The 10685-nt window shown below is 38.2% G+C and overlaps 1 protein-coding gene across 1 annotated transcript; it reads right to left on the bottom strand.

The window, feature by feature from the left end:
• Positions 1–8089: 8089 nt before the first annotated feature.
• On the bottom strand, positions 8090–9028 carry LOC122467860 (olfactory receptor 4F3/4F16/4F29-like). Its single transcript, XM_043554442.1, has one exon. It carries the CDS (start codon positions 9026–9028, stop codon positions 8090–8092), a length of 939 nt encoding a protein of 312 aa, XP_043410377.1.
• Between the last annotated feature and the right edge of the window lie 1657 nt (positions 9029–10685).

The following is a 10685-nucleotide window of genomic DNA, read 5'->3' as shown; positions in this document are numbered from 1 at the left end:
GATGAGTTCCATATGTATGTGAGTTTAGTATTACACTTCATTTGCTCTAACATGTGTTCCCGGGTTAAGATGCAGTGTTGTATAGATATAGTAATAATAAGGCATCCTATAAATCTGCAAATGACTAGGCTGTCAGACATGTTGAGAATGTATCACTCAAGACTTTGATCAGAGAAGTGGAACCACTATGAGTGATTTAAAATAAGGGGTTTCTTGGGGTGCCTGGGTGGTTCAGTCGCATAAGTGTCTGACTCTTGATTTCAGGTCAGGTCATGATCTCACAGTTCATGGGATCAAACCCCACATGGGGCTCTGCACTGACAGCACAGAGCCTGCTTGGGACTCTCGTTCTATGTCTCTCTACCCTTCCCCCACTCATGCTCTTTCTCTCTCTCTGTCTCTCAAAAATACAATAGGGGATTTTCTATGGGGATTAGACATTTATGCAATGTGAAAACTGCTAAGCAGTCTTAATTTACTGTTAAGGTAAATTTGTTGCCACTGAATGTCATGCTGGGCCTGAAGGCGGCAGAAACAGCAGTCTGAAAGGGAAAATGAACAGGTTGTGAGGAATATCAAGGACAAACTTGAACCCTGTCTCTCACTGTTTCCAATTTTGATGATGCAGGTGACCTGAATAAACTGATGCCCTTCATTATAAAGATTCATTTTCATATGGCCCAGGACTTGGAGAAACTAAAGATGGAGATCCAGTAGGAGCTAAAGGAGTCACAGGCCTAGGTTATTGTCCCACACTAGCAAGGTAAGCCAGCAACATGTGTGAGCTATAATGTTACTCATCCTATACTGTCCTTTAGACCAAAGATGTCTACTATTTCGCTTCCACTTTGCAAATCTCAAAGTTTTCTTGTGGTGAACTCTAACATGGAAACATACATGGAAGGGAATTCTGGAAACACAGTTCTGCTTTAGCTAAGTTGACAGAGTATGAAGCCATGCCAACAGACTAATAAGTCAAATCCATTGCGAAATATGTATCTATTCCTGCTAGGATAAATCACTGCGTCCACAATAAAAAGAAATCCAATGTATTCAGTGTGCCACCGGGCAACTAGCTAATCCCCCCAAGGAATGGTGCCAAATTGATATCAGCCATTGGCAGGTTGGGACCCAACAATGGTAGTAAGATAGATCGCTTTGTTGAAGGGAGGTCCATGGAAGTGAATCCATGCATAGCCTCCATTTCTGTTACCATAACCATTTTGCACACGAGCCCAGTGAGCAGGCACTGGAGTGGTTAGAGGCAGAGGCTAGCTGAAATCCACTAGATGGGTATCTAATCCAACTAATAATTAAGAGTCTTCACTAAAATGGATATCCTCTACTAGCTTTTATGTGAAAGTGTCTTCATTACATAAAGGATTTAATTAACCAAATCTAGCAGTCCATTTACAACACTCCAGGTAGGTCAATACATTAATATCTGAATACTAAGAGAGTACATCTATAAATAAACCCTACCTGATTTTGTCTCACATTTTGTCTTTTTCAGCCTAATAATCTTAGAATTCACTCACATACATGTTCCCCAGACTTTTGCCAATATTGGCAAGATCCTACAATTCTTTTAGTGCAAAACTATATATTATCAGAACATTCCTTGTATTTGTTTCTCAGAATATTTTGGAACCTAACTCTTGTAATGGTCTTAGACACAACAGTTCCAGGTAAAGCCAAAAATTTATTTTTATTCAAGGAAATACTGTTCACTCAATCTTCAATGAAGATATTTCTCTTTGAGGAAAAAGGGTAAGGAGTTGGGAAATCAAGTGACTGTGAAATTTCAAGTGACTGTGACATTTGCTTGTATATGGATTATAGCTTTGCCTTTCACTTAACTTCATTTCATTCAAGCACAAGTGATAATTTGAGTAAATATGTAATTGATAAATTGCGTAAATATATCTTCCTTGTCTGGGGGTATATGTCACATATGATCAAAATACAATAGCGGAGGCTGGGTAGCTCAGTTGGTTAAGTATCTGACTTTAGCTCAGGTCATGATCTCCTGATTTCATGTGTCGGGCCCCATGTTAGGCTCTGTGCTGACATCTCGGTTTCTGTTTCTGATTCTGTTTCTCCCTCTCTCTGCTCCTCCCCTGCTCGCTCTCTCGCTCTCTCTCTCTCTCTCTCTCTCTCTTTCTCTCTCAAAAATAAACATTAAAAAAAATTTAATAAAAAAGTCCCATATCCCCCTGACAAGATATACAGGTAGTCCTCTATGTGAGCCAACCATTCCCCATATCCCACTGTGAGGGGCTGTTTCCTGGGACTTCTCTTTATACAACTACTTGTATTAGGGTTCCACCAAGAAAAAAATGTCTCACTCAAATGGAATAAATGGGGAAAATATAATGTACAAGGGAGTCAGCAGTATTAAAGAAAACCAGCAAAAAATGTTAAAGTATCCAGGACTTGTAACTCTAGGATGCCATTGCTATCCCTAAAGCTGATAGGCAATGGGCGGGAACACTACCATAAACCAGAGAAAGAGCTATAGCAATAGAATAAGGCCACCAACAAGAGCTGAGAGCTTTGGTGGAGGAATGCAGTAATTGTCAACACAAAGTTCAGAAGGGAGGAAACTGAGGGAAACCCTGGTTTCACTCTTCATGTCCTCCACATCCTGGCAGTAGCCTCCATTAGCTATTAGCATCCTGGCAATAGCCTCCATTTGCAGAAGCCAAAGGGCACAGCCACTGGTTAATGCAGTCCCTAAAGTTCAGTTTTACAGGGCACAGAGCAGAGTTGACAGAATGAAAAGTAGATACGCAAAGACAATTAGAGAATAGCTATCACACAGTTTAACATTTTCACATATGTTAACATCTGGGTTTTACCAAATGTTTGTTTTTACAAAGTAATAACAAATATTGTTATGTATGTTCTTATATATGTGTCCAAGTGGTTCCAAAGGATAGGTAATGAGAAATGGAGTTTCAAGGAAATATTTTATGCACAGTTTCACTTTTTTTTTATTAATTGTTTTTTTTTTTCAACGTTTATTTTTGGGACAGAGAGAGACAGAGCATGAACGGGGGAGGGGCAGAGAGAGAGGGAGACACAGAATCGGAAACAGGCTCCAGGCTCTGAGCCATCAGCCCAGAGCCCGATGCGGGGCTCGAACTCACGGACCGCGAGATCGTGACCTGGCTGAAGTCGGACGCTTAACCGACTGCGCCACCCAGGCGCCCCACAGTTTCACTTTTAATATATACTGTTGTGTTCCTTGACCACGTGGAAGTCCTAAGACCACAACTATTTAATTGATAAACAGAAAGAATACATTCAGATATTTAGTAATATGAGAGAGATATCAATTAGGAAAAGGATAAAGGATATTAACAATGCACAGAGTTTATTGATGCCATCCTTTCTGCTGGGCTGGTGGACTCATGACCCATAAGGAGTGGAAATACCAGATCAGAGAAGTATTGGGTGTTATCATTATAGGGCTTGGATCCTTTATGAACCCAGAAAAATATACCAACATCTTAGCCAGTAAGCCTACATTCTAACTTCCCTATCACTTGGACCTTGTTTCCAGATTTTAAAACTGGAATCTTTGTGCCACAAAGCTGGGGAAATTTCTACATATGTCCCACACCACATATGGGCTTTCAGCCTAGAGAATCTATTTAATTTGAATTTCCCTAATTAATAATGAAGTTCAGTATTATTCATAATGTTACTTTATTTTAAACTTTTAAAATATTTTAAAATGTAAACTGCTTCTATGTCTTGTATATCAAATACTTACATCAGTTAGGGTAACACCAGGAGAAAATTCCATATTAAAATGGAGTAAATGAGGCAAATGTAACTTAAAAATGTTTTGTAAATAAGAGTTAATCTGACTCTAGCTTTTTCCCTCGGGTTTGTCTCTTAAAAGAGCTGAAGTGGTCACAGTGCCTCAGCTCATTTATATAACACTGGCACAAATGGAACTGATGAAATCAAGACCTTAAGGATCATTGACAGTGGATGCAGTCTGTCAGAAATGGATTCTATCAAAACCTGATTGGAACCAGTTTACCCCCTTGTGGTTCCCTCATTAGTAACTTCTATAAATAATTGACACACATCACTTTATACGAGTTATGTTTTTAAGTTTTTAAAAATTGTACTTTGACCATTCTCAAGGTTTCATCAAGACATCCAAGTGGACTCACTTTCTGGAACCAATAAAGTGGTTCCCAAGGAATGCTCCTCATGGGATGTTTAAGCCAGGTATATCTCTTCTTGATTTGTATAATGAATCCCAACCAGCACTGAAACATTACCTTCACTGACACTCTGATCTTTATTTAGCTTTTCTGCTTTGGTATTTTTTATTTGTTTATTGTTGTTTCTTGGCCAAATTTGGTCCAATCCTTGTTTTTAGAGGGTTGATAGATTATTTTTCGTTGGTTGCAACAGAGAATGGGAATTTAGTTTCATGATCTGATCATCTGGTAATCTCTATTGGGATAATAAGGACCTATTCTCTACCAGATGAGAGATGAAAGATAAAATTTGGTTAGTTGGCTTTTTTTTTTTTAATTTGTTTATCTCCATTTTTTTTTCAATCTGTTAGTCTTGTTTCCATTGGATGTAGAATTTTTCTCATTTCCAGTAGAAATAGAAAAAAAGTTCCATTAGATATATAGTATGAGATTTTGTGTATCAATCTATGCTTTTAATTTTTTAGTAAACCTGAGCCTTGATCAGTAGCTGAAATTATAGAACTGACCCAGTAGTTTTATATGTGACTATGTTTCTGTAATTGAGGAGCCTTTTCCTCTCATTTTATGATTGTGAAATATTTTTCTACTTGAAGGATATGTTAATAAGTTAAATATAAATGCCTTCTAAAGGAGTTATGTTAGCATTGCTTGTGGAGATTAATAAGTGGTGTCTTAAGTCTACTATTCCCCAAATCCCAAAAAGATAAAGACCACTGAATTTCTACTGTTTCATATATGCCATGTTTTTCAGAGAAAAATTCTCATAGAAATTATGGCTCTGAACACTTTTTTGTACCTCAGACCATTTTTATATGAGAATCCAAATACAAATAATCAAAATAACTTTTTGAACACATACTGGTTTGATAAGATGCTTTTTAAATAGCTGTGGTCTTTTGTGATTTTATCAGAATGAAGCATAAAGGAAGCATTTAAAATTATTGGAAATGTAAAATCAGGTGTTCAGTCATTTGGGAATACAGTTTTATAATGAGTCTACTGAAATATAATTTCTTTTTTTTTAATTATTTTTAACATTTATTTACTTTTGAGACAGAGAGAGAGAGAGAGAGAGAGAGAGAGAGAGCGTGAACAGGGCAGGGTCAGAGAAAGAGGGAGACACAGAATCTGAAACAGGCTCCAGGCTCTGAGCTGTCAGCACAGAGCCTGATGCGGGGCTCGAACCCACGGACCGCGAGATCATGACCTGAGCTGAAGTCGGATGCTCAACCGACTGAGCCACCCAGGTGCCCCTGAAATATAATTTCTAAGATCCTTAGTTGTTTTAAGATTTTGGTTTAGTGTTAGTAAAGTAATTAGTGGGTATTCATTGGGCAATTTTTAAATGAGATTGAGTATTAAAACATTTGTCATGGAGTGTGTGTGTGTGTGTGTGTGTGTGTTGCTTATACCTTTATAAGGGTATATCTTTGGATCATGTTAGTAAATGTGTTCATTTTTACTACCCTAAGAATAATGTTTATTACCTTTAACAATGTGTAACTGGATGCTTGGGACAATAGGAGATTAGATTTTGAGCATTCCTGAGCCTTATTAGTCTACTAAAATAATAATATATGACAGACAATTGTCAGTTACCCACAAGTTAACAGACTCATCTCATTGATCAAATTTTAGTCAGGCTCCTCGGAGCACTCTTCTCCATTAGGCTTCAACCTGGAGCCCATCCTTGCTGGGCTTGCACAGGCCAATTATAACTAGAATCCTGGTAAGTCAGTTTAGAGAAAACTCCTCACCTTTGATAGCTAGTCAAATTTCTAAACCCCTACTCTCAATATCTGATCACTCTGGCTTGCCTCTAGCAAGAATCTTGTTAGGTCAGTTTAACAAGAAGTCTCCCTATGCTTAATATCTCCTCTTAGTAATTTCTGTCCACCAACCACCCCTCCGCATCTGTTCTTCGGCTATAAATCCCCACTTGTTCTAATTGTTTTGGAAGGTAAGTCCGGTTCTATACTGTGGTCTCGTTTCCCCTATTTTAAATGTTCCTTGTTAAAACCAGTTTTTCCCACTTAAACTACTGTCGGGCTCTGGGTTTTTTTAGTAGAATACTGTCTGTGAAACCAAAGCTAATTACTTAAAGTCATAAAATAGATGATTAAGACTGTATGAGAAGTATGGAATGTCTGGATGGCTCAGTTGGATAAGCATCTGACTCTTGATTTTGGCTCAGGACATGATCTCATGATTCATAAGAATGAACCTCACATCGGGCTCTGCACTGACAACACGAAACCTGCTTGCAATTCTCTCTCTCTCTCTCTCTCTCTCTCTCTCTCTCTCTCTCTCTCTATCTCTGCCCCTACCCTGCTTGCACACACCCTCTCCCTCAAAATAAGTAAACATTTTTTAAAAGACTTGTATGAGAAGTAATAATAGCCAAAAAATATGGTTGATTTGCAAGGTAATAGGATCTGGTTTTCTTTATCCAGTGGGGGAAATGGATAAATTTATTCTCAGATAGAATGTCTGGTTATTCCAGAATCTGAAAGAGGAAGACACAACCAATGTAGATAAAAAAAAAAAAAAAAAACCGTAGAAGATTCAGGAAGTAAATTCTATTTGCCTTGGTTTCATATATTTTTTAAATAATGAGACTGAAAATAAACAATGATATATGTTAATATTTTGGCAACTTGCAAAGCTCAGCTTTAAATGGTTTGTTTTTTAAAACAGGAATGCTTTATGACCAAGTACTATATTGAAACACAGCTAGACTTGGTTTCTCTCTGTTACATGGACCTGACAAATTTCTTTTGGTATATTCATTCTGCTCTTGACTAAAGGCAGTAAGTGTTATTCTTTACCTTCTGTGTAATCTTCCAATTTAGCAGAGATCCTTTAGCTCATAATCATAACTTTTTGTGTCTTGTCTTTTGGGTTTTTTTCAAGTTTTTATTTAAATTCTAGTTAGTTAACATGAATGGTAAAATTGGTTTTAGGAGTAGGATTTAGTGATTCATCACTTACATATAACACCAAGTACTCAACATGACAAGGGTCCTCATTGATACCCATCACCCATTTAGCCCATTCCCCACCCACTTTCCTCCATCAACCCTCAGTTTGTTTTCTAAAGTTAAGAGTCTCTTATGGTTTCCTTCCTTCTCTCCTTTTTTGTTCTTTCCCCTATATTCATGTGTTTTATTTCTTAAATTCCATAAATAAGTGAAATCATATGGTATTAGTCTTTCTCTGATTTTTGTATCTTACACTGACTTTATATGCTCCATCATTTTTAAAAACATAGTTGCCAATGAAAGAGCTTAAATTCTTTCTACTGTTTATTTTAAATATATTTTTGTTCTGATTAATATGTGGCTATGCTATAACCATTCTCATTCTCAGAACCTCTCCTACCTATCCCGCTACTGTGGGTTGTTTTATGTTTACCAAATATGTAAGTTGAAAGCCTAACCACCAATACCTGTGAATGTGACTGTGTTTGGAAATAGTCCCTGCAGATATAGTTAAGATGAAGTCATACTAAATTAAGGTGGATTGGGAAATAACTCCCCCTGTTGTGAAGGCCTTAAGGAAGTATGCCTCCTTATATTTCTAAAAATTACTTCATATAAATCTTATTCCTTAGGAATTTAGATTTGAGATTACTATAATCATTGTTTTAAAAATACTTCCTGTGTAACTATCTCTTTTTCAAAAGTAAATGTCCCTCCCTCCTGAGTGAAAGAGAAAAATAGACTCAGTACCAGTGTGTATAATCAAAGCAAGGTAAGACAAACAAGAGCTTCTCCCTGAGTTTGACCATCAATAATGGACATCAGTAATCAACAAGGGCTCTTCACAACATCAGACATTCCTTAAGAGATCTTCCTGTAATTCACTAGCTGTCTGCATACTCTCCTCATTGCCACCTGCATCTCTTGGTTCCTGAATGTATAGATGACCGGATTTAGGAAAGGAGTGAGAATAGCATCAAAGATGGCCAGAAACTTATCCAGGTGTATGGAGGGAGATGGCCACGTATAAAAAAAAATCAAAGGACCAAAGAACAAGAATACCACAGTGATGTGAGCTGACAGTGTGGACAGAGCCTTGGATGAACCAGCTGAAGAGTGTTTCTGAACAGCAAGAATGATGATGATGTAGGAAATGATCAGTATGAGGAAGGAGCCAACAGAGATGAATCCACTGTTGGCTGTGACCATAAACTCTAGTTGGTCGGTGTCCGTGCAGGCAAGTTTGATGAACCGAGGAAGGTCACAGTAAAAGCTGTCCAACACATTAGGACCACAGAAGGGTAAGTTTACCACAAATGCCAGTTGAACCATGGAGTGGATGAGGCCAGTCATCCAGGCAGCCACTAAAAAGAAGAGGCACATTCTTGGGCTCATGATGGTCAGATAGTGGAGAGGCTTACATATGGCAACATATCTGTCAAAGGCCATGGCGATGAGCAGCACCATCTCCACACCACCAATGACGTGGATAAAGAAGATTTGAGCGATGCAGCCACCAAAGGAGATGACTTTACGCTTTCTAAAAAGATCACAAATCATCTTGGGAGAAGTGACAGAAGAAACTCCCAGGTCAATGAAGGAGAGGTTGGCCAGCAGAAAGTACATGGGGGAGTGTAAGTGAGGGTCAGAGGTCACAGTGAGCATAATGAGGGAGTTTCCCATCATGCTTGCCACATAAAACGTGGAGGAGAACACAAAGAGGAGAAGTTGGATCTCCCAGGAATCGGTGAGTCCCAGGAACACAAACTCTGACACCACAGAGTGATTCGTTCCATCCATTGGCGTTGTTGGCACAGCTACCTGAAGAAGGACAATAGGAGAAAATGTAAATGATGATAATTATGTTAATATATTAGGAGAGATGGCCACAATTATGAAAGACTGTTTCTACTTTAGCATTAGAACTGACCTAATATGCTCATGGCCTCTCGAATGTGATTACCCAGAAAAATCAGTGACTGTCATGTGGGGCTGCTCTCTACCACCAAGTTGTCTCTGCATTTGATACTCTCTGCTTCCTCCCATGGTTGGTGCTGCAATTACTCATGAGATATAAGATAGTCAACATGAGCCAAAGCTTTTGATTTTGGGTCCCAAACTAATACAATCTGGCCCCAGTCACACAGAACTAATCACTATTGCAATCCCTTCCAAGTCTGTAAAACTTCATCTGACACACAGACCCTTCTTCTCTTCCATCCCAGTCCCCACCTCTGGGAACATATTCATCTTTAATATTACTGAAATGTTAACCACATCCACAGAATCTTGCTTTATTAGTAGTAGCACTTAGTTTACTGTCCCTTGTTTATAGTGAACTGAGAACAATCCTAATTCACCCATTCAACTATGAGCTTCTTGAAAGAAGGAATTATGACTTATTCATAGTTGGACTTCCTGAAGCAGTGGAAAATGTCCGCAGAGTGGGGCTGGTCTATGAACTGTATGTTATCAATTAATATCATATTCCAAAATTTTTGAGTATTTAGAAATTTCTCTAGATATTTGATATTAGAGTGATACCCAAGTTTCTAATTGTGTATTTTATAAAAGTGTTAGTCCATTAAAGAAAAAAATTGAGGGGCGCCTGGGTGGCACAGTCGGTTAAGCGTCCGACTTCAGCCAGGTCACAATCTCGCGGTCCGTGAGTTCGAGCCCCGCGTCGGGCTCTGGGCTGATGGCTCAGAGCCTGGAGCCTGTTTCCGATTCTGTGTCTCCCTCTCTCTCTGCCCCTCCCCCATTCATGCTCTGTCTCTCTCTGTCCCAAAAATAAATAAACGTTGAAAAAAAAAAATTAAAAAAAAAAAAAGAAAAGAAAAAAATTGAGGGGCGCCTGGCTGGTACATTCAGAGGAGCATGTGATTCTTGATCTCATGACCCTGAGATTATTGGGTGTAGAGATTACTTAAATAAATATTTTTTTATAGAAAAAAAGATAAAAGTTTAAACTTCAACACAAGTAATTCAAGCAACACTGCCTTAGTATACTTTATACTTGATGTGAAAAGCTTAAAACTATGAAATGGATCCTAATGTAATGGAAATGATTTTATGAAATCTCTAAAAAACTAATTACATTATAGTATAATTATTTTATTTAGAGATACAGCATGTCTTAGTAGAAAGAATGTGGGTTTTGGATTTTGATTTCGAAAATTTATACAAATGTTCAACAACTGGGGGCACCTGGGTGCTCAGTTTAGGAGTTCAACTCATGATTTCAACTCAAGTCATTATCCCAGGGTAATGGGATCGAGCCCTGCAATGGACTCCATGCTCTCTCTCTCTGTCTCCCTCTCTCAAGCCCTCTGCCCCTCTCCCCTGCTCGCACTCTCTCAAAAAAAAAAAAACAAAAACGAAAAAAAACAAACAAAAAAAAACATGCTCACGACTAATAGGTTGATCTTGGGCAAGTTACTTAAAGTCTTTGAGCTTC

The sequence above is a fragment of the Prionailurus bengalensis genome, chromosome B3 (assembly GCF_016509475.1).
Source record: "Prionailurus bengalensis isolate Pbe53 chromosome B3, Fcat_Pben_1.1_paternal_pri, whole genome shotgun sequence".
Taxonomy (NCBI): Eukaryota; Metazoa; Chordata; class Mammalia; order Carnivora; family Felidae; genus Prionailurus; species Prionailurus bengalensis.
The sequence above is the reverse complement of the archived record's forward strand: the minus strand, read 5'-3'. Positions and strand labels throughout refer to the sequence as shown.